This window comes from Salvelinus namaycush, chromosome 5, assembly GCF_016432855.1.
Source record: "Salvelinus namaycush isolate Seneca chromosome 5, SaNama_1.0, whole genome shotgun sequence".
Classification (NCBI taxonomy): domain Eukaryota; kingdom Metazoa; phylum Chordata; class Actinopteri; order Salmoniformes; family Salmonidae; genus Salvelinus; species Salvelinus namaycush.
The window spans coordinates 26,364,164-26,388,443 of record NC_052311.1 but is presented as its reverse complement, the minus strand read 5'-3'; the positions used below and the strand labels follow the sequence as shown (position 1 = coordinate 26,388,443).

The window sequence follows — 24,280 nt, the reverse complement described above, 5'->3', positions numbered from 1 at the left end:
GATACTTAAGTCTATTTTTTAAATTACATTTACTTTTGATACTTAAGTATATTTAAAATCAAATACTTTTAGACTTTTCCTCAAGTAGCATTTTACTGGGTGACTTTCACTCATTTTCTATTAAGGTATTTTTACTTTTACTCAAGTATGGAAATTGGTTACTTTTTCCACCACTGGTCAGGACACTGTTGTTCAGAGGAGCTAGCCAACAACACAGTTAACACAATCACTTCAAACTGAAGCTGGAAAGACTGCAACCTAGCTGCACTTTTTTTGATTGACATTTATTTGTACACTACCGTTCAAATGTTTGGGGTCACTTAGAAATGCCGTTTCCAGCTACAATAGTCATTTACAACATTAACATTACAACATTAATTAATGTCTACTTAATGTCTACACTGTACAATGTCTACACTGTATCTACACTGTATTTCTGATCAATTTGATGTTATTTTAATGGACAAAATATGTGCTTTTCTTTTAAAAACATGGACATTTCTAAGTGACCCCAAACTTTTGAACGGTAGTGTATGTAGCTTGAAAGTAAACCCAGCACAGGACACAAACTAATTTGGGGTTGTTTAATCTGTCGAAACTTACATTTAAAATAGGATAATGTAGAAGGGAAATCACCACAAGGTGAAGTCACCATAAAGTAAAGTTCAGTCTAAATCACAATCAATTTAAATAAATCTGTCAGTACTTCAATCTCTGGTTCATTCACAAAATCATCTGCATGAACTGGCTCAGAAACATCTTGTTCCTCAGCAACAACTTCATGTTCCTCTACTGGAAGAATAACGGTCACTATCAGCGTTGCGCACAGGTTCTGTGTTTTCCTCTCGAGTTACCTTTGGATAGGAGACTTCCTCAAACACTACAAACTCAGGTGTAGAAGGCTCTGGCAAAGACTTAACAGGAGGGGTGATGGGGGTTACTGGTGCACTGTTCTTCACTAGCCTATGAGCAGGGACAGGATGGTCTCTCACACATGGCCTTAGATTAATTCTATGAACCGTTTTTACAGGCCCACCTTCTAATGGCTCGAATGCATGTGTAGTACCCTGTACGTCGATCACTCTGTACACAGTAGGACCCCAAGCATCCTGAATCTTGTTTCTACCCGTAGGTCTGTGGCGTTAGGAAACCAGCTGGCCGACATCAACGGGTGGATAGTACACTTTGTCTTTGTGAAGTTCAACTCTCTCTGCTGCTTTTTGGTCTGTGTAGTCTCTTGCTCTTTCACTTGCCTCGTTCAAACGCTCCTGGTGAACAACCAACCAGTCATGTTTCTTGTCAAGCACCTGCTCTTGACTTAACAAAGCATCAACAGGAAGGTGTGGATGGACCCCGAAAAGCAGGTAGTACAGCAAGTACCCAGTGGTGAATTGGGCATCACATTGCAGGCATACACCAACTCTGGTAACTGCTCGGGGCAACAGCGCTTCTTTTATGGAGGCAGTGTGAGCAGGAGATCATGAGTGTTCTATTAAACATTTCGCACTGAGCGGTCCCCTCAGGGTGATGGTGGGTCGTGCAGGTTTTCTTGACTCCATAAAGTTTACACAATTCGGCGAAGACTTCACACTCAAAATGTATCCCTTGGTCAGAGTGCAATCCGTCAGGCACCCAATACTTCATGAACCACTCCTTGAGAAGGACCTTAGCTGTAGTCTCCACTTTCTGATCAAGAATAGGGAACCCGAGTGAACTCAGTGAAAACATCCGTTACCAATAACACATTGTTACAACCATTAGACGCAGGTTAAAGGATGGTGAAATAAATCCACTACAACAACTTCAAGGGTCCGTGAAGCTAGGAAGGGTTTAATTGATGCCTGTATTTTGGGCTGTGGCATTTTTGTCAGAATACATCTCTGGCATTTCTTCACCCACTGCTCAACATCTTCATACATCCCAACCCAGAAACATCTCTGTCTAAGTAGGTTCTGTGTGCGTTCTATCCCCTGGTGTCCCATGCAATCATGTTCACTTTCAAATACTGGTTCTTTCAAGCAAGCTGGCAATAGGAGCTGGTGACATTCACCTACATGGGTGTCCTCAATCAAACAACCCATTTTGCTCTTTTACTCAATGCCACTGCTTCAGCGTGGACATATCTGGCTTAGTTAATCGTGACCTCTCCTTGTGAGTAGATTTTTTCTGTTTGTCCCAAAACTTCCTCAGCCCGCTGAGTGTAGGGTCATGAAACTTCTGTAACTCATCTTTAGAGTAACCAGGAAGTGTTGGTGAGTTACCCTGAGACTCACTACTATCAGTAGCCACTCTGGCTTCTGAGGCACAAACCTGTCTGATCTTACAGCACTTGGCTCCTGCTGTCACTAAGTCTGGTTCTAGAGCTGTCCCCTTTCGAATGACATGCAAATTGCCACACAATCGTCATACTTGGCATGATAATTACCAGGTTCAGGCTCCCCTGCAAATGACTGCCTACCTCGAGGTCAAACACTTCTACCTGAGCCACCCATCTTTGCTCGATGGCACCTAACTTGGCTGTGGTGAGGTGACACAGGGGGTTGTTGTCTGTTATCACAGTGAACTTAGAGCCCAAAAGATAACCTCGAAATTTCTCTGAAACAGCCCACTTGAGGGCGAGGAGCTCAGGTTTCATACTACTGTAGTATGCATTACGGAACCTCCTGCTGGCGTACGCTATTACTCTCTTCCTATCTCCTTGCTGCTGGTAAAGAACAGCACCTAATCCTAGGCCACTTGCATCTGTCTCTACAATGAAAGTACGAGCAAAATCTGGATAACCTAACACAGGAGCAGTGATAAGTTTCTCTTTCAAACAAGCGTTTAGCTTTTGCAGGGCTATCTTCTCTGAGGCACGCATTGACTAGGTCATGGAGAGGGCCAGCCAGTTTGGAAAACCCCTCAATGAACCTCCTGTATTAGCTACAGAAGCCAAGAAACGACCTCAGATCTTTGAGTGTACTGGAGACTAGCCACTGTTTTACGGAGGTGATCTTCTCTGGGTCTGCCCCAATACCCTCTGCTGAGGAAACATACTTCTTGCTGAAGGAAATGGCACTTCTCAAGCTTCACTTTCAACCGTCTCTTTCAGTCTCTTCAGAACTGTCTCAAGTCTCTCCGAGTGGTCCTGGAACATCTGAGAGAACACGAGTATGTCATCCAAGTATACTAACAGTATCTAAAAGACTAGGTCACTCATAGTAACTTGTATGAGTCGTTAAAACGTCGCAGGCCCATTACAAACCCTAAACGGCATCCTAAGATACTCCCATAGGCCAAAAGGAGTTGTAAATGCAGTCTTGTGTCTGTCACGTTCTTGCAATCCAACCTGATGGTAACCACTAGCAAAATCAATAGTCAAAAAGAACTTTGCAACGTAAAGGGCATCAAAACTTTCGTCGATGGGAGGCAAAGGAAAAGCATCACGTCCAGTTTTTGCATTCAGTCGCCTACAGACAACACATAGACAAAGACTCCCATCACTCTTACGGACTAGGACCACAGTGGAAGCGTATGAGGTCGCCTGGATGACACCCTTCTCCAGAAGCTTGATGATGTGCTCCCTAAACTCTTTGTACTGTGTAGGAGGAATGCGGCAGTAGGGCTGTGTTTCATCGACCAAATTAATCTTGTGCTTGACTTTATCAGTGTAACCCAGGTCCTCATCCTGGAAAGCAAACACGTCTGAGTAACTGGCCAAAAGAGCAGCTAGCGTGGCTTGTTCTTCTTGTGTCCCACCGATGTGTAGGCTGTCCAATATCAACTGAATGTCACTGTCAGATGTTTGACCTTCTTTTCTATATCCATAAAAATGATGCCAGCTGATTCATGATTTCAACTGGCTGAGAAACGCTTCCTGCCTGCCTGCCTGTCTCGTCCCGAGTCCCATTACTATGGGACTGTTGGAGATCGAATTTGAATATTGAAAACAATGTCGCAAATGTCGGAGAGACAGACAGCAAGGTTTATACAAATCTCCGCTGTTGTTAACTAAATGTTAGTCTAAAAGAAATGTGAGATAATGTCTAGATGCTTTTTATAGTGGAGATCAAGTTCATAAATTGCCTGGCTGGGCTGATGAGACAGTGGATTGCGCAGTCAGATGGAACAAAGTAAATAGGCATTTTAACATGATAGATTTAGTCGGTAGTAACTTGTGGAATAGACACTGGCTGGAATGCGCTTTTAACCAATCAGCATTCAGGATTAGACCCACCCCTTGTATAAAATGATATAGACATGTGCGTGAACGAACACACACACACACACACCAAATTATATACAAATCAAATCGTATTAGTCACATGCGCCGAATCAACAGCCTTACAATGAAATGCTTACTTACAAGCCCCTAACCAACAATGCAGTTAAAAAAATACAAAATAAATAAAACATTTAAGAATAAGAAATAAAAAGTAATTAAAGAGCAGCAAATAAATGCAAAAAAATGTGTTTAGTTGAAAATCTCATTTATATTACAGGCACACTGAGATTGTCAAGTTTAAGTTCAGTTCTAATGCCTCATCACACACACGGGCGCACGTACACACACACATTGCTCAACACACTTCCTTATTAAACATCGGCTGGCGGCAGTGTTTTATTGTTGTCACAGTACATAGATATGTCTCTCCTGGTGAGTGACCGCTTGGCTCCACGCATATCACTATCAGGAACATCGGAGGGCGGGAGGGGGTTGTGGTGTATGAGAGGGGAGGAGAGCACACAAAATGTGCCTCCAGAGCTAAACTTGACCAACACGCTAGACTACACACAGCAGTAAAAATTAGCTGCAGTACCAACAGCCACACAAAGGAACAATGACACATGTTATCACCTGGCTGAATTAGGCCCGTCTGCCACTGATCAGCAGTGCCCAGACACAAATCCATAAAGATCTTTCACAAATGAGACACACACACACACACACACACACACACACACACACACACACACACACACACACACACACACACACACACACACACACACACACACACACACACACACACACACACACAAAAACACACACAAAAACATGACAGCACACTGTATATATATAACTATCATTGAGTCTAGTACTCTGGCTTTATACATAGGTGGCATGAAAACAAACAAAAACATTCTTACAGACTAAAGTTCTTTTCGAGACCAATTCCCAAACACATAAATAAAATGCTGATAAATATGCTGATAAATGCTTCCGACATAATAGTCTTAAAAATACATGATCAAAGTCCTGAGTAAGAAAGGCCCTGAACACCTTCACACCAGCTTCAAACAGCTGAAAATACAAAATTTTTGGTTATTGAAAAGATATTTCACAGCGGTTTAGATGGTACAATGATTATCTAGACATTGCTTGTTTTGTCAAACTGAAATGAGGCAAACTATATTAGAATTCTAGCAACCAGGAAATGGCGGAGTGATTTCTGCATATTGCACCTTTAAAAGTTTGTTTCAAAGTCTTGAAGACTTGTTGGGAGTTGTGTAACGGCTGAGCAGAGCTGAGGAGATGCAGGGTGACAGGGAACAGATTGACTCTGCCCGGGGCACACCCTCAGGTTAGACTGGGAAAAGAGATCACTCCCTCCCCCTGATGTTTAGGTGAAAGAGGCGGGGACACAGCTGTGTGTGTGTACCGCACGCATGTGTGTGACGCCAAGGCCCTACGGCTCAGAATCTGCTGTCGCTATGCAGCTGACATGTCTTAGCAAAAGAGTGACAGTCTCCGCGACTAATTTGACTCTGAATACTACGGGAGAAGATATTCTGGAAAGTTCGCCTCTACTTCAAAATGTGCCTGCCAGCTTCTAAAACTAAGAAAGATATACAGCTGGAAATTACCGAAAGGCAGCAGCATAAAATAGCAGAAGCCAACTCAGTTTTAAATGCTTTTTCTATTGAGAAGACATTCGATTTCTTCACCAACACAGTTGCCATGAATTTCACAGTAATAAAAAATACTTCAATGGGCACAGTCCCCTGTGGCTCCCTGCTACTGCCATGTACATGTCTCCTAACCAAGGCCAATGTGACAGAAAGCAGTTGTGCTTGCAGTGCTGTAACAATTTGCAGAACTAAATCATATAGTTTCGTTTTGCATAGATAAACACAATGTGTGATACAGTGCCCTGTAACCACTAAATGGCCCTGTGCTGTTGTGAGTACTGTGGGTGTGTTCCTTTGTCGCACACGTCAACGCTTTATATTGCAGTCAATTACCACAGTCTTTCATGGTAAGATACACAAACACACACAGGATGGTGCAGAGAGAAGGGAGAGAACCCTCAAACCAGCACAAAGTGGAAAACATATTAATCTACTGTATATCCACCTCAGCATTAAGTCCAGAAACCATGGTCAATGAAAATTGACCTTGATGTAAATCTCATTAGCCTGAAGCAGAGCTCTTATCTGGAAGTCTAGATACAGTAATTAACTTTGTTTCATAGAGATACTTCAGATAAAGCAGTCTACGGGGAACAGTCAAAGAGGAGGAAACAGGAAACTCTCCCTCTTCTCCAAATGTCCATCTCACCTTTCTTTGGCAGAGGGAAATGAACAAGCTGCTCCAAAAGGCATGATCAAAAATCCATAAAAGTCATCTGAGGGTGCAATGCAGTGCACCACCTCAAAGACATGGCCAAAATACTCCACAGTAGCAATTCACTATTCACGGTTCACCCACCACCCCCACTGCGTTGTTTTATACCCAGACAGTCAGCCCCTGCTATCACACCGAAACTCACAGAGCAAGCAGGTTGATGATGTTTACAGCCCGCTTTTTTCAGCCTCAAACGAACGGCTCTAATTACCAACGGTCTGTGGCGTGGCGCTGCACATACACAGACCCCGGACCCAATAATTAAAAATGGATGTTACAGAGAGAGAGAAGACCTTGATGTGCAGGTGTAGTTGGTGTGATGGGGAGTTGCTAGCAGCAATAAGGAAACACTCCTTTAATGGCACAGACACAGCAGCCCCAGTGACACCTGGCTTCATTACACTACAAAGCAGAACCACACCAAACCCAGTCAAGCAAGCCTAACCCCATGGTCCAATCCAGCCTAATACTCTACAAAATACTACAAAACCCCATACTCCCTCCCCTCATGTACCTCCATTATATGCCATAGGCCTACAGATGAGTTACCAACACAACACCCCTGCAGGGGGAAAAAAAACTTTGTGCACAATCCAGAAAGACTGGCCGTGTGCAAACTGTGCGTTTGAGGATGTAGTCAAATCGTGTGTACTGAGAAGTTCACAAGGTCCTATTGAGAGCGTGATTATTATGATGACCCATATGTAGGCCTACATACAGCAGACCGCGGGACAGGCTGACATCTTGTGAGAGAAAGGTGTAGTTGCATCCCTCTCCGTAAGGGACCAAAGCCATCCTTTGAAACGTGTAGTTGTTTCGTTTAAATGTTTCATTCAACTCAGGAATAGCGAAGGATGCACCTGTTGAAAATGCACCTAGAACTACCTGTTGAAAATGCACCTAGAACTACCTGTCGAAACCCGGTACAGTTCAAATACTTTGAGGCTTCTCCTCTAAATTACTTTCAACATTTACTGCTTCAAATGGCCTTTCCATCACCATCGTCTTCAAACGTGACTAATTTAACAACCTTTGCACACGCCCCCAACCTCTTCTGATCCAATCGATTTTTACCTAAGGTCACGGGATTTCACCGTGGTACCACTAATGATTAGAAATCAGATTCGGTAATTGTTGCTACCTTTTCGAGACCTAGGATAATGGAGGAGCGTTCAAGTCAGGTAACAAATAGCATAACACCGTTTTTGTTTTAAAGCGTTTATTAACATATCACCGATAACTTCCCATGGACGTGAATCTAAAGCAGTTCACTAGTTAATGGCCTTCATGTAATACGATTCACACACTGGACAATGGTGTGCAATTAATGCCTTTTGCAAGTGAAGTTCTCGAAATGTTGCTTGTTTTACAGAAAACATTTGCTCATACAATTCAACACCCTTAGCCTACTTATTTGTCAGTATCACCCGAAGTGTTTCTAGTTGTAAATAAGAGCCGTTCTCGGGTATTATAAAGGTCGCAAAATGTTAACTTTGATTCTGTAGGTTTGTTTGCAAAAGCAGTTAATTGGTTAGTATTGATCTACAAGACCCACATGTCAAGTACAGAGGCCTCTGATCAACCGCCCACTCCGTTGGATAACAAAAAAGCTAATTTTCAAAATTGGACTATATATTGACAGATTAATAATACTCTCACGACGTGTCTTCATAAAGTAGATTGAAAAGATAAACGTCTCAATCTTTGTTCTAGCAGGTGTTGAACCCGGAGCGACTGAAGGCGCTGGAGATGTGGCTGCAGGAGACTGACGTCAAACTGACACAGGTCAATGGCCAGAGGAAATATGGAGGTCCACCTGATGGTATGTATGATTGGAACCAAAGGGCCTATGGTGCTGTAAATACTAATGTTTTCAGTGGTAGGCAAGAGACCGTTTGTTGAGGTATCCAGTGGCACAAAGTATTACTTAAGTCATTTTTGGGTGTATCTGTACTTTACTATATATATTTGACAACTTTTACTTCAATACATTCCTAAAGAAAATAATGTACTTTTTACATCATACATTTTCCCTGACACCCAAAAGTACTCGTTACATTTTTAATGCTTAGCAGGAAAGGAACATGGTCCAATTCATGCACTTAATAATTGAACATCACTGGTAATCTCTACTGCCTCTGATCTGGTAGACTCACTAAACACAAATGCTTTATATGTAAATAATGTTTGAGTGTGCCCCTGGCTATCCCAAAAAATATGAAAATTGTGCCTCTGGTTTGCTTAATATAAGGAATTTGACACTTAAGTATATTTTAGCAATTACATTTACTTTTGATACTTAAGTATATTTAAAACCAAATACTTAGACTTTCTCAGGTAGTATTTTACTGGGTTACCTTAATAGAAAATGACCCACGTAAAAGTATCTTTACTTTTAATCAAGTATGACAATTGGATACTTTTTCCACCACTGGAAGTATCTATTCGTCAATGTATGAAGAACTGTAGAGTTGTGGATAATATTGGCAAAATCTCTAAGACTACATGCCTACTCCATAGCATGGCAATAGCCATTTTACCTAATCACTCTAATGACACACCTGTTGGTGATGAAGTGATCAGCTCACACATGGAGAACTTACTCATCTACAGTGAACAGACTGGCAAGCCAATTGGAATTAAGGCAAATCACCAGGGGTGTATTCATTACGTAACCTTTTCAGAAGCAAACTAAAGCGAACAGTTTCTGTTGAACATTCCGATAGGTGCCTCACTGTTCCATTTGCCTCCGCTTAAGAAACGTTTTGCAACAGAATCCGTGTAATGAATACGTCCCTGGGCACCTCCGATGTTTGCTGATCTGTAAAGTGGAAAAAGTTCCACCATTACACTGCTTATACCTATCCATAACCTTCAGATCTGTAAACATCAAAAAGTTAAGGGAAAGGCTAGTGAGAGAAAATAACTTGCAAGTCAAAGCCAATCTAGTGAAGCCACTCCTGACTCCACTGCTCCCTCTGGTGGTTAGACTGGCTTGGCGCCCCCCCTGGGCCGGGCTGTGAGGTGTTCATAAGCCAGATCCCGCGGGATGTCTTTGAGGACCAGCTGATTCCGCTGTTCCGTGCCGTGGGCCCTCTCTGGGAGTTCCGCCTCATGATGAACTTCAGCGGACAGAACCGTGGCTTTGCCTACGCCAAGTACGACAGCCCTGCCTCGGCCGCTGCCGCCATCCGCTCGTTGCATGGCCGTGCCCTGGGGTCAGGGGCACGCCTCAGTGTACGGCGCAGCACGGAGAAGCGTCAGCTCTGTCTTGGGGAGCTGCCCACCAGCACAAGGAGGGAGCAACTGCTGCAGGTCAGGAGGGAGGGGTGGGTGGTTCAGCTGGAGGGACTTGTGGGGTGGGAATGATGCATGTAGAAACAGAACATTACAAAAATAGCTGAATTTACAGTTTAGACGTTTGGTCTGTGTGTGTAAATCTTGTCCCACCTGCAGGTGCTGCTGGACTTCTCTGAGGGGGTAGAGGGTGTGTCCCTGAGAGCAGGGCCTGGGGAACAGGGGATGTCTGCAGTGGTGGTCTATGCCTCCCACCATGCAGCTTCCATGGCCAAGAAGGTGCTGATTGAAGGTAGGCCAGGGTTCTCATGGAGATTCAGTGTACTGATCAGCAGCTCTTACATTTGAAATGCTCCCATCTGATCTTTAATGTTTTCCGTCTGCCTTTCCTCCTCTCTGCAGCCTTTAAGAAACGCTTCGGGCTGGCCATCACTTTGAAGTGGCAGTCCTCTTCTAGGCCCAAGCATGAAGAGCCTCCCAGACCCTCCAAAACCCCTCCTTCCTCTCCTCCCAAACCTCCCCGCCGCTCCCTCGACAGCCCCCGGCCTCCCCTGCGCCTCGCCCAGCGTCAGCTCCCTGCCTTCTCCCGGGCTGTGAGGGCGCCCTCTCCCATGGTGCACGCTGCTCCTGAATCCTCCAGGGGGGCGACCATGGTGCCTCCTGTGGATGCAGCAGCCCTGCTCCAGGGTGTGTGTGAGGTGTACGGGCAGGGGAAGCCCCTCTATGACCTGCAGTACCACAACATGGGGCCTGACGGGTTCCTGTGCTTCAGCTACCGGGTGTATGTGCCGGGGCTGGCCGCACCCTTCACTGGGATGGTGCAGACTCTGCCCGGCCCCACCCCTGGAGCCACACAGGAAGAGGCTCGCAGAGCTACAGCCCAGCAGGTCCTCAGCGCTCTGTACAGGGCCTGATAGTGTTGAAGCACAGATCCCCTACTTTGTTTTAATTATGAAAATAATTAATGTTTTGCACTTTTATATTTAGTAAGTAGATGCATGATTTTACTTTTATTTTGAACCACTTTTGCATGTTTCTGCACCATTTAATTGTTTCTCATAATAAAATGAGATTTGTCAAATGTCTAGCAGTTGTGTGGTATACATCTGAAATATGCTCATGTATCATACATGTACATTTGTTGAACTGAACTAATCAAGCAAATATCAGTTTATTGGTGGGTCAAAAGAACAGGCATTTATTCTCCTTAAGCATATTTTACCTTAGTGCTCAGACTGAAGCTGTAATGCAGTGACTTGCAACGGTGCCTCTGTCATGCTAGTTGGCATGAAACCACTGGCTTTTTATTAAGACCATTAGAGAGGCCTGGACAAGTGGAACAAATTCCACAGTTGAAGGTTGGCATTTGGGTGGTCAGCGGTGAGACCTGTGGTTAACCTTTTGGGCCTATCGGGTGATGACCCGACCATGACTTAGACTTCTGAGGTCCTTTTCTTGATTTCCTCCGCTAGTTCTGCTCTCGATATGTCAACCTGAGAGAAACATGTTTTAGGGGTGGTGTTTTATTCAACCAGGCCCATTTGAGACCCAGAGTCAAATCAAGTGAGACCTGGCCAAGGCAGCAACAATCAATACATTACATAATCTAGCCTAAAAAAAGCACTCCCATAAATATTTTAAATTCATTCGGTGGCAGTAACGTATGGATTGTAGACTACTCCATGCATCTGGTGCACAAGAAGAGAAGGCAGTCTTGCCTAATACTGTGAATGTCCTGGGGACTTTAAGTAGCAACCACCTAGCATACCAGTATGGTGAAGGAGACCAGACAGGGGTAAAGAGGGAGTTTGGTGTGTGTGACTCACCTCTCGGCTGTGGACTGTTCGGAGTTTCACCACCCCGTCCTTGAGCTCCTGCTCCCCCAGGATTGCCACCAGGGGGATCCCAGAGTCCTCAGTGCTGCAGCTGGCTCAGCAGCGTGGGGTTCTTCTTATACATCACCTCTGCCTGACAACACACACGGTCATATCAGTGCTATTAAAAGGTTACTCTTACGAATAGCCACAAAGCCTATTCAGCAGTGGTAATTAACTCTACACGCACATCTCACTCGCTGTAATCAATCACACACCTTGATCTCAGCGGTCAGTCTGAGTCTCTCCTTTAGGAGGTTCTTCTGTGCAGAGGCCACCATGACCTGAGTCTCTGTGGTGCGCACCTTCTGCGCCGATGCCTGGGGGGCCAGACCCCAACACACCAGTCAGACACACAGGCTTTCTCATGCACTTATGAATAAACAAGCCTGTGTGTAGAGCTGGCAGCAGTGATCAGACAGTTTGATAATGCCCCGTCGCCCTTCCTTACCTCAGCCTTCTGCTCCATGATGGAGAAGATCCTCTCGATGCCGATGCTGACCCCCACACTCCTGCCCTTGGGGTCAAACATGCCCACCAGGTCGTCGTAGCACCCGCCACGCTGCCCACGCTCACCTTCTCGCCCACCCCATTGAGTCAGAATGGCCTCAGATCACTCCTGTGTAGTAGTCCAACCCACGGGCCAGACTTAGGTCAAACACCACCTGGGGGAGGAGAGAGAGGACAGATTGGGAGGAGGCAGGAGGAAGGAACACGAGATTAATAATATGGCAAAAGGACTGCAACCTATCCGGCTAATTTCAGCTGATCGTATAACCGCTGACCCCCAAAACTATTTCCATTAAACTAAATGCCTCTACAGAGTAAGCTGTTGATGGACAGATTACCTCAGTTATATCACCTTGGTCACCAGACAACCTCTCACCTTGTCTGTGACCTGGAAGAGCTGTTGGTAGCTGAAGAGCTGCTTCATGTCTGTGAGGCCGGCACAGGCCTGCTTGTTCTGCGACATCTTAGCGTCCTGCAGCAGGCGCTCAGCTAGGTCCATTCCCCCTGGAACACACACACCAACCAGACAAGTAAAGATAGATCAAAGGTCAGTCTGCGTGTGTGATCTGTCCTCACCCTGCATACTGACATATTGTCCGATCTGATCAGCTGCCTCAGACAGACCCTTCTCATTCACCATCTCACTCTTTACATCCTCGCACGACATCTATAGAGAGAGAATAAAGAAACATTTTATCCTTATCAACTTGTTTTGATTATTAAAATATTGCTCAGGTTTATTGTTGATCATTTCCTTAAAACCACATAATAGTTGGGTTGAGTGCAGTGGGTTTACCTTGTCCAGTTTGTCCACTGTGGAGCAGATAGTACGGAACTTGTCATCTGGAACGCCACACACTGCAAACATCCCATCTAGAATACGTCTGTCGTTCACCTGCACAGAGAGGATATTATGGTGGGGATGAGAGTTAGGAGGAGTACGTCCACAAATTCCTTGCTTCAGATTGTATCTCAAGATGTTTGACCGTGGGTGCTGTATGTGTCTCTGACCTACCTTGAATGCGGAAGTCTCCCAGCTCCAGCTCACTCAGGATCTCGTGGACAATCTTCAGGCACTCAGCGTCTGGGATCATGGTGTCGTACTGGCCTGCAATGTCAAAATCCTGGGAGGGGGAGAGACGTACACAGAGCTAGAAAATAGGTCATGTGTATCCACAAACACCTGGATGTAGCAGAAACCAAGAACTATTCCAATGTTAAAGTTGATGTTGAAAGTCTAACACCAGGGTTTGCATTTCACTCAATAACCCGATCGCTCGGATGCTTACACACTGATAGAACTCCCTGTAGCGGCCGCGGGTCATGGCAGGGTTATCAAGGCGATAGACCTTGGCGATGTGGTAGCGCTTGATGTTGGTGATCTTGTTCATGGCCAGGTAACGGGCGAAGGGCACCTGAGAGGGAGCGGTGTCAAGGACTAGTAGACACCTGATTGGCTCACAACGTGGATAAAACCCACAAGGGGATATACAGCTGGTTTGCTTTAGGGGAATTTTGGGAATTAACTTACCAATCTGCAAGCTATCCCACTAAACAATGTATGCATCAGGACTAATACAAGGATACAGTGAGATCATATCTAAGGGACAGCAGCTCTCCTCCTTGGTCCTTCAGGTCGTAGATGAACTTAGAGTCCTCCCCATACATTCCCGTCAACGTTTCCTACAAAATCACAGATGGGAGAAAATGGTCAACCTAAGAACATTATGTATTACAAATCGAGGGGCTAGTTCATCTCTTTCTATTCTTTGTCAACGGTGTGTTTTGTGTGTGTATTTGCCACGCACACACACCTTCAGCTCAAAGAAGGGCGTGTCAATGGTCTCGGCTCCGTGGCGTTTGAAACAGCGAATGATGGTGTTGAAGATTCTCTCTCTGATGGCCATCTGCTTAGGGTTATAGTCCCTGGTGCCCTGAGAGCGAGAAGGAGAGGGAGATGAAGAGATGGGAGGGTGAGAGAGAGAGAAAAAGAGTGCATAAGCAATACATCACCTAGTGATTTGGACTTTCAATAAAGACAAGTAGTAGACATATTACACAACAAGTTCTCTTAATGATCATCCACTGCCTGTGTGGTGCACTCTCCATGGTGGCAGTCTATACCTTAGCAGTCTTGAGCGTGAATTGGTGTTTGCCTTCATCTCCTCCAATCTGAGCCTTCAGCTTTAACTATTTGGCCACTTCCTCATCGATCTAGGAAAGAAACAAACAAGGTTAAAAATCAGTGTTCACCAGGACCTTGAACCGACCCTCCCCCATTCCCATTCCACCCTCCAGAATATGGGTCTTACCTGAGACACAGTCATCCCAGAAAGGGTGCATAGAGAGAGGACACACAATCGAGACCGGCGGCCCGCCAACCCCGCACACAGACGCAGGGATGCCATACCCAGAGTATTCATTGCAGCAGGAAAGTGCGGCATCACATCAGCAGTACAGTCCAATAGAAAAAAAGTCCACCAAGCCAGGTGAGGGGTTATCCAATTCAAAATCAGGGTTATCCAGGAATATCCAGTGGAAGTGTTTGGATCCCAAGTAGTGACATGTGGAGGAGGTAGATGATGATGGACGTAGATTTGGCCCCAGCAGGGTGGTTGGCATCGAGCAGGAAGAACAGGAGAAAAGTGGTGAGCAACCCTATCACTAGGGAGGAGGGCAGGCATGACGCATCATCACAACATGGAGGACAAAACATGAGAGGCAGGGGTCAATCAAACCAACAACCCTAATCACAGCACAGAATCAAACCAACTAACTGGCCTATCACAGCCCAGAGACATGGGTGGGCGCAGGACTTAACTTACCCCTGGAATCAGAACTAGGCCTATCTCTGGACCAGACAAGCACTGGGCCGTGTTCACGAGGAACAAATCTGGATATAAAAACAAAATAATTAAACTGTGTCCTACTGAACACGACCCGACCCTAGCCTGGTGATGTAGGAAGGTCTGAAAAGTCTGAGCTCCAGCCCCTTGGCATTCAGACCCAGGTAAATTAAAAAGATATAGAAACACAGAGAAAGAGAGGCAGAGAGAAACGGGTAGGGAGAGGTAGAGAGACTAAAGGTGGAGACAGACTCAGTGCAAGAATCTCAACATTTTGCCATTGAAAGGAACTATGTATTCACACAGGCTGGAAAACAAATGCACAACGATTGACCAGCCCACTAACAACTGCGCATGTTATGACAGCTATCTTGCTAATTATGCCAAATTACAGGGAGATTGCATCATCAGCTGTGATGCCTGACAGCTATTTTTTGCTGAATAATTTGGGTCACTATTATTAGCTACCTTAGTAGCCACGTGCATCAGAATATAATTCATTATTTACTTCGCATGTCATTTACTTCGCAATGACATGAATGCCACTTCTAATTGAGCTAACTATTTTGCGATTCATTCATCTGATAGAGAACCGTCGAGGCCGGTGTCTTGGCACTGCTACCGCTAGTTTATCGTATATGGCACGAGAGTTTGTTTCCACCAAATGTCAATAAAACTGAACGTCGTGAATACTGACCTGCTCTTTGCTTGCTTTCTCTGTCTTTAGCTTCCGCACGACTTCTCCTTCTCCTCTTGCATCTGCGCTTTATCGGCCATGGTGTTGTATCTAATGTCAACGAAACTAGAAGGAATATCTATGTGCTACTGCTGCTAACTCTTCCTCGAAGACCGGAAGCTGAGATCCGACAGTCGCAGTATATTCAAGACGGCGTTTGTCAGAGCGTGATGCAACAATGTAGCAATTTAGCGCTAGTAAGTAGTACATACCAGATACATTATAACAATCATGTTTTAGCAGAAAGACATGGAATGAAACGAAAGCACGCACAATAAAAAGTGCAAGGAGTTTCATACTTCCTACACTGACTATTAACTTTATTTTGTACTGAACTATACATCTCAGATATTATACAGTATGACTAGTGTGCTTTTCACTAGATGTATGTGTAGGGGATGTAGCTCAGTGGTAGAGCGCATGCTTTGCATGTATGAGGCCCCGGGTTCAATCCCCGGCATCTCCACACCTTTTGACAAAGATCTGTTTTCTGGTGTTAAAATTGTATTTAGCGGATGAAGTTGACTATAATGCACCATATACCCGGATATATGAAGAAATTCACCAATCCACAAACAGTGTTTCTCATCAACAGAAATAGGTTAAATATGAGATTTAATTTTATGGATTTTTTAAAGATTTTTAATTTTCTTTCCAGTAGGCTATTATTTGTTATCTACGTTATCAGGACCCAAGTTAATTCAAGAACTCAGATATACATGACATTGGTTGAGCCTAATAGCCTAACTTAGCATATAGTATATTATATATTCATAGTATATTCTGTAGCCCTATTTTTCTGTCATATATCACGTTCTGTTACTTTTTAGTATTTGTATTCACTTGTAGTTTGCTTGCTGTTGGTTTTTTACATTACGCTGTTGTATTTAATTGCACAGTTTACACTGTATCCTGTGCATATGACCAATCAACTTTATTTGGATTTGATTTTATAACATTGTCACGACCATTTTATTATCTGATAGTCAAGGATTTGTGCTGCACTTATTCTTATGAACAAATGTCAACAGGCAGTCTGATGTTGAGTTGTCTAGTCTCAGATTTCTGCATGTGCTCACTGAGAATGTTTTGTAAACAAACATCTGTGTTTTGGTGTGAAACTTGATATATTTTATTGTTTAGAATGTCTCTCTGAAGGCATAAAAATGTCTGCTACAACTTAGGTTATGCTTGTAATGTGTAGATTGTCAGTAATATAATACCCTATTTTAGCCACACACACACTTCTCAACTCTAGCAGTGGTGTCTCTGCAACATCCAATGTTTATGCTCCCTTTTAGACATCTAGTTAACAGGGGAATGTTGGAGGCACAGTAGTCACATTGTGACCTGCAATACCCAGCTAACAGCAGGACCTACATAGTCACAGTATGAATCTGTATTGTCCTCCAAGTTAAATATGGAGTTGGCCTCACTTGATACCAGTTACTGTAAGTCTAACTCCAGCTGTCCTAGACATGATACCAGTCTGTTTCAGCACTGAGATGCCTGCCTGTTTGCCAGTATACCATACTAGTTTTACTTTAATTGAATTAAAGAGCCTCTACAGTGAAAAATGAAATCAATCAGATTGTGTCAGTTGATGATCTGGTGATTTCAACAACCTTCCCAACTCTGTTCTTGTCATTTGAGCAGACTGACATCATGCAGTGAACACCTTTCCTTCTAGAACTACAGGTATGTGACAGGATGTTACAATTAGCGCAGTGAGATCTTTTATTTTCTTAATTAAGATTATTATTATAAAAAATGTTTTGTCACGTTATTTGTAACTTATTTTGTACATGATGTTTCTGCCACCGTGTCTTATGACCGAAAATAGCTTATTGATATCAGGGCAGCGATTACTAACCCCGTACTGGAGGAATTCTTCTTCAACGAGTCGTACGGGAAGGATTTACTCCAGACACCCGACAAGGCCCTCATCCCCGTCATTCGCAGGAGGAAAAGACGGAGATATCGTGGACACCAGCCCGGGTATCCGTTGCCGAGAGGGTAATCTACCTTTACTATCGGTCCAATTAGCCAACATACAATCAATCAATAATAAAATAGATGAACTACGAGCACATATATCCTTCCAACGGGACATTTAAAAACTGTAATATCTTATGTCTCACTTGAGTCGTGGCTGAACGACGACATGATTAACATACAGCTGGCGGGTTTTAAGCTTTTTCGGCAGGATAGAACAGTGATCTATGGTAAGACAAGGGGCGGAGGGCCTATGTATATTTGTAAACAACAGCTGGTGCACGAAATCTAAGGAAGTTTCGAGGTTTTGCTCGCCTGAGGTAGAGTATCTCATGATAAGCTGTAGACCACACTATTTACCAAAAGAGTTTACATCTATATTTTTCATAGCTGTCTATATACCACCGCAGACCAATGCTGGCACTAAGATCGCACTCAATGAGCTGTATACGGCCATTAGCAAACAGGAAAACGCTCATCCAGAGGCGGCGCTCCTAGTGGCCGGGGACTTTAATGCAGGGAAACTCAAATCAGTTTTACCAAATTTCTATCAACATGTTAAATGTGCAACCAGAGGGAAAAAAACTCTGGACCACCTTTACTCCACACACAGACACACATACAAACTCTCCCTCGCTCTCCATTTGGCAAATATGACCATAATTATATATTATTATATCCTCCTGATTCCTGCTTACAAGCCAAAACTAAAGCAGAAAGCACCAGTGACTCAGTCAATAAGAAAGTGGTCAGATGAAGCAAATGCTAAGCTACAGGACTGTTTTGCTAGCACAGACTGGAATATGTTCAGGGATTCTTCAGATGGTATTGTGGAAGACACCACATCAGTATCTGGCTTCATCAATAAGTGCATCGATAACGTCGTCCCCACAGTGACCGTACGTACATACCACAACCAGAAGCCATGGATTACAGGCAACATCCGTACTGAGTTAAAGAGTAGAGCTGCCGCTTTTAAGGAGTGGGACTCTAACCCAGAAGCTTATAAGAAATCCCGCTATGCCCTCCGACGAACCATCAAACAGGCAAAGCGTCAATACAGGGCTAAGATTGAATCGTACTATACCGGCTCCGACGCTCGTCGGATGTGGCAGGGCTTGCAAACTATTACAGACTACAAAGGGAAGCACAGCCATGAGCTGCCCAGTGACACAAACCTACCAGATGAGCTAAATTACTTCTATGCTTTCTTCGAGGCAAGTAACACTGAAACATGCATGAGAGGACCAGCTGTTCTGGATGACTGTGTGACCACGCTCTCTGTAGCCGATGTGAATAAGACCTTTAAACAGGTCAACATTCACAAGGCCGCAGGGCCAGACGGACTACCAGGACGTGCACTCCGAGCATGCCCTGACCAACTGGCAAGTGTCTTCACTGACATTTTCAACCTGTCCCTGACTGAGTCTGTAATACCAACATGTTTCAAGCAGACCACCATAGTCCCTGCGCCCAAGAACACTAAGGTAACCTGCCTAAATGACTACCAACCCGTAGCACTCACATCTGTAGCCATGAAGTGCTTTGAAAGGCTGGTCATGGCTCACATCAACACCATTATTCCAGAAACCCTAGACTCACTCCAATTTGCATACAGCCCCAACAGATCCACAGATGATGCAATCTCTATTGCACTCAACACTGCCCTTTCCCACCTGGACAAAAGGAACACCTATGTGAGAATGATATTCATTGACTACAGCTCAGCATTCAACACCATAGTGCCCTCAAAGCTAATCACTAAGCTAAGGACCCTGAGACTAAACACCTCCCTCTGCAAGTGGATCCTGGACTTCCTGACGGGCCGCCCCCAGGTGGAAAGGGTAGGGAACAACACATCCGCCACGCTGATCCTCAACACGGGGGCCCCTCAGGGGTGCGTGCTCAGTCCCCTCCTGTACTCCCTGTTTACTCATGACTGCATGGCTAACCTCAGGAGGCTGAAGAAATTCGGCTTGTCACCAAAAACACTCACAAACTTTTACAGATGCACAATCGAGAGCATCCTGTCGGGCTGTATCACCGCATGGTACGGCAACTGCTTCGCCCACAACCGTAAGGCTCTCCAGAGGGTAGTGAGGTCTGCACAACACATCACCGGGGGCAAACTACCTGCCCTCCAGGACACCTACACCACCCGATGTCACAGGAAGGTCAAAAAGATCATCAAGGACAACAACCACCCGAGCCACTGCCTGTTCACCCCGCTATCATCCAGAAGGCGAGGTCAGTACAGGTGCATCAAAGTGGGGATCGAGAGACTGAAAAACAGCTTCTATCTCAAGGCCATCAAACTGTTAAACAGCCATCACTAACATTGAGTGGCTGCTGCCAACATACGGACTCATCTCTAATAAATCAATATGAAAAATGTATGTAATAAATGTATCACTAGCCACTTTAAACAATGCCACTTTATATAATGTTTACATACCCTACATTACTCATCTCATATGTACTGTATATACTGTACTCTATACCATCTACTGCATCTTGCCTATGCCGTTTGGCCATCGCTCATTCATATATTTTTATGTGCATATTCTTATTCATTCCTTTACACTTGTGTGTATAAGGTAGTTGTTGTGAAATTGTTAGGTTAGATTACTGTTAGATATTACTGCATGGTCGGAACTAGAGGCACAAGCATTTTGCTACACTCACATTAACATCTGCTAACCATGTGTATGTGACAAATAAAATTGCATTTGATTTGATATCCTCCATGTTCAATAGTGTAAAAAAACAGTACATCTGAAAGATGTCAGTTGTGAGGCATGCTACATGTTGAGTGAAAAACAAAGACTACATGCAATGCTGAGTGCCCCAAAAGTTTCTCAGTTGCCTGGGGAACCACAAGTTCAGCCCCACAATTGGGGCATTCGCAGATTCCCAGACACACTACCCCATTCACACATTCAACCTTATACCCCCTTGCCTGTTTCAGGGGTCCAAAAATACAGCCTCCATGAATTAACCATCTCCCCCTCCAGCACATCACCTTTGACCCCGCTCAACCACCACATACACTTATGGTCAGCCCCGTTGTCAAGACAGCAGGGTGAACTACTTTACTATATTTTTTTAGTTTGGAAGCCAACTCTATAGATTAAAGTAATTTGAATATTGTCAGTGGAGTTAAACCACAGACTAATGGGGTGATGTTGTGTTGAGTGGTTGAGGTTCAGAATGAGGGGTTTAAACAAAGAGTGGTGGTGAAAATTTTGCTGTTCGGTCTGCATTTTATCCCTTTTTGTCTCTGTTTTGACATGTTATGGTAAAAGATCAGGGGGATCAAGCTTCCTTGTAAAAAAAGGGAGTCCTATCTATGCATGTTTTTTCAATCATACATTTTTCCCTGAGATAGAGGGGATGAAGGAAAAAGAGAGAGACAGTGTATCTCTACTGGTGCATCTCCTGCATTGTCACTCAGATCTGCTTACTTTTGTCTCTGTATCACTTTGTAGCTCAGTTGGTAGAGCGTGGTGCTTGTAATGCCATGGTAGTGGGTTTGATTCCTGGGACACCCATATGTATGACTGTAAGTCGCTTTGGATAAAAGCGTCTGGTATATATTATTTCTCTCTTACTGTTTGGTGATTGTCTTTGGAATTGTCTGTCTTAATCAGTATTATTTCCAGAAGGAGGTCAGTTGGCTTCAATAATACCCCTGTAGAGGGCAAGAGAGAGAGAGAGAGAGAGAGACAGAGAGAGAGAGACAGAGAGCCAACGAGCGAAATAGAGAGCGAGATCTGTTCAAATCTTTGTCTTTAATTTTTTTAATCCTGTCGTTAAGAGGATTTCATCAAAATGTTACTACCCCCCCCCCCCCACCTCACTACACACAGTCAAACATGTGGGGACACACACACACACACACACACACACACACACACACACACACACACACACACACACACACACACACACCATCTACGCTGTCTCATTCTCACTAATCCAACAGGGAGAGGCTTTAGTTACACATACAATACATTTTTATACGCAGTGCCAAACATGTTTCTGAGCCTAATTGTTTTATTTTAAAAACATGGATTCATTCAGAATGTGGTTTTCATATTGAATTTGCTCTAGGCTACATAGGAACTTCTCACCATTGATTAGGAGCTGAACATTTGGAAAGCACTGGCAGCCATATGGTGTGAGTGAGTGATAGAGAGAGCAAGGGAAACTGTCAATCTTCTTACGGGATGGAAAGAGGCTTTATCTCCATTGATACACACCACACGTACAAACACACGCACACAGATTTCGATGTAGGGGTGGTGGGGGCTGTATGGAGGAAACTATTGTGAGAGCTCAGAAACATGAAGGGGGGGGGGGGTCGGGTTAGCATGAGGGATGAGAGAGCGCCACATCTGTTCAGATTGAGTGCGAGTGAGAGAAGAGAGAGTGCGAGAGATCATCGAAAGAAGGACATAAAAGTCAGGGAAGAAGAGCTGGTAAGCATAGGATAAACTGCATTTTATCTTGTTTTGTCTAATGCTGCTCTGTCAATCATTAACTGTCGTATGTGTGTACACACTTTGTTTCTATGTATGCACTAGTTTGTTATGTTTCCAGTATCGGTGTACAGATGTATTTAGCTTTAACTGGTATTATATGTTTCTCACCCTCTCTTCATTAGTAGATTAGCAGTATGTATATTAGCATGTACAGTATATTCTTTTTAGCTAATGTGTTTCTCTGCAATATTGTCTGACAGAGGGTGTTAGAACCATTTGTGCGTGATGCACATGCACTGAACCAGATGCTGGGTCCAGGTCCAGAGTGCATGTTTAGAACCCAACATAATTAAAGAATCCATTCATTAACACCCATTGACCCTCACTGCACTTTCATGACTCAACCACCACATGCCACCCTCCTTACTGTACCCCTCCCTTATTTTCTTATTGTCTTTCTTTCTTTCTTTCTTTCTTTCTGTATAGCCTACCTTTTCTCTGTCTCTCTCATCCCTTTATTATCTCCCTTCATCCTTGAAACAAAGGCAGAGACACCACAGCTTTTATTTCCTCCCGTTCTCCTTCTATCTGTCCCTTGAGAAAAGGACTGAACCCCCATTCCACTTTATCTCATTACTTTACAACTGTCCTCCACCGTCCCTATATCCCTCCATCCATCCCTCCCTCTTTGCCCCCCTTCTTTAACTAAATGACACCAGCTAATTTAATTAAACCACCACATTCTTCTCAGCCCCCTTACACCCACCCCCATCCCATCCACTTTCCATCTGCATTTAAATCCAGTGTCTTCTTGTACGTACTAACACAACCCTCCCCTACTTATTTTATGTTAAATGTTCTTCCATCTCCTGATTAGATATTTCTTGATTCATTTGCCTATTGAACATGTACTGTTAAAGTCGGAAGTTTACATACACTTAGGTTGGAGTCATTAAAACTAATTTTTCAACCACTCCACAAATTTCTTGTTAACAAACTATAGTTTTGGCAAGTCGGTTAGGCCATCTACTTTGTTAATGACACAAGTAATTTTTCCAACAATTGTTTACAGACAGATTATTTCACTTATAATTCACTGTATCACAATTCCAGTGGGTCAGAAGTTTACATACACTAAGTTGACTGTGCCTTTAAATAGCTTGGAAAATTCCAGAAAATGATGTTATGGCTTTAGAAGCTTCTGATAGGCTAATTGACATCATTTGAGTCAATTGGAGGTGTACCTGTGGATGTATTTCAAGGCCTACCTTCAAACTCAATGCCTCTTTGCTTGAAATTATTGGAAAATCAAAAGAAATCAGCCAAGACCTCAGAAAAACAATTATAGACATCCACAAGTCTGGTTCATCCATGGGAGAAATTTCCAAACTCCTGACTATGGTTTGCAACTGCACATGGGGACAATTTTTTGGGGAGAAATGTCCTCTGTTCTGATGAAACAAAAATAGAACTGTTTGGCCATAATGACCATCATTTTGTTTGGAGGAAAAAGGGGGAGGCTTGCAAGCCGAAGAACACCATCCCAACCATGAAGCACGGTGGTGGCAGCATCAAGTTGTGGGGGTGCTTTGCTGCAGGAGGGACTGGTGCACTTCACAAAATAGAAGGCATCATGAGGTAGGAAAATTATGTGGATATATTAAAGCAACATCTCTAGACATCAGTCAGGAAGTTAAAGCTTGGTCGCAAATGGGTCTTCCAAATGGACAATGACCCCAAGTATACTTCCAAAGCTGTGGCAAAATGGCTTAAGGACAACAAAGTCAAGGTATTGGAGTGGCCATCACAAAGCCCTGACCTCAACCCTATAGAAAATTGTTGGGCAGAACTGAAAAAGTGTGTGTGAGGAAGGAGGCCTACAAACCTGACTCAGTTATACCATCTCTGTCTGGAGGAATGGGCCAAAATTC

General features: G+C 44.0%; 1 protein-coding gene, 1 non-coding gene and 1 pseudogene across 2 annotated transcripts; 2 read left to right on the top strand and 1 right to left on the bottom strand.

Annotated features, from left to right (window-relative positions):
• Positions 1–7,767: 7,767 nt before the first annotated feature.
• On the top strand, positions 7,768–10,985 carry dnd1 (DND microRNA-mediated repression inhibitor 1). The gene is made up of 5 exons (XM_038992537.1): positions 7,768–7,788; positions 8,324–8,429; positions 9,597–9,922; positions 10,064–10,196; positions 10,307–10,985. The coding sequence occupies exons 1-5, from the start codon at positions 7,768–7,770 to the stop codon at positions 10,816–10,818; spliced, it is 1,098 nt and encodes a 365-aa protein (XP_038848465.1). The 3' UTR covers positions 10,819–10,985.
• On the bottom strand, positions 10,430–15,911 carry LOC120048115 (annotated as a pseudogene).
• A 353-nt stretch (positions 15,912–16,264) lies between these two features.
• trnaa-ugc lies at positions 16,265–16,336 on the top strand. The gene has a single exon. It is a non-coding gene; the product is annotated as a tRNA-Ala (tRNA).
• The last annotated feature ends 7,944 nt before the right edge of the window (positions 16,337–24,280 follow it).

Bases quoted from the DNA above. Each gene is read 5' to 3' on its own strand.
- dnd1 (XM_038992537.1), top strand. From the start codon at position 7,768: ATGGAGGAGCGTTCAAGTCAG. The intron at 8,430-9,596 runs GTATGTATGATT...TCTGGTGGTTAG, and splicing joins ATATGGAGGTCCACCTGATG to ACTGGCTTGGCGCCCCCCCT. The intron at 10,197-10,306 runs GTAGGCCAGGGT...TCCTCTCTGCAG, and splicing joins CAAGAAGGTGCTGATTGAAG to CCTTTAAGAAACGCTTCGGG.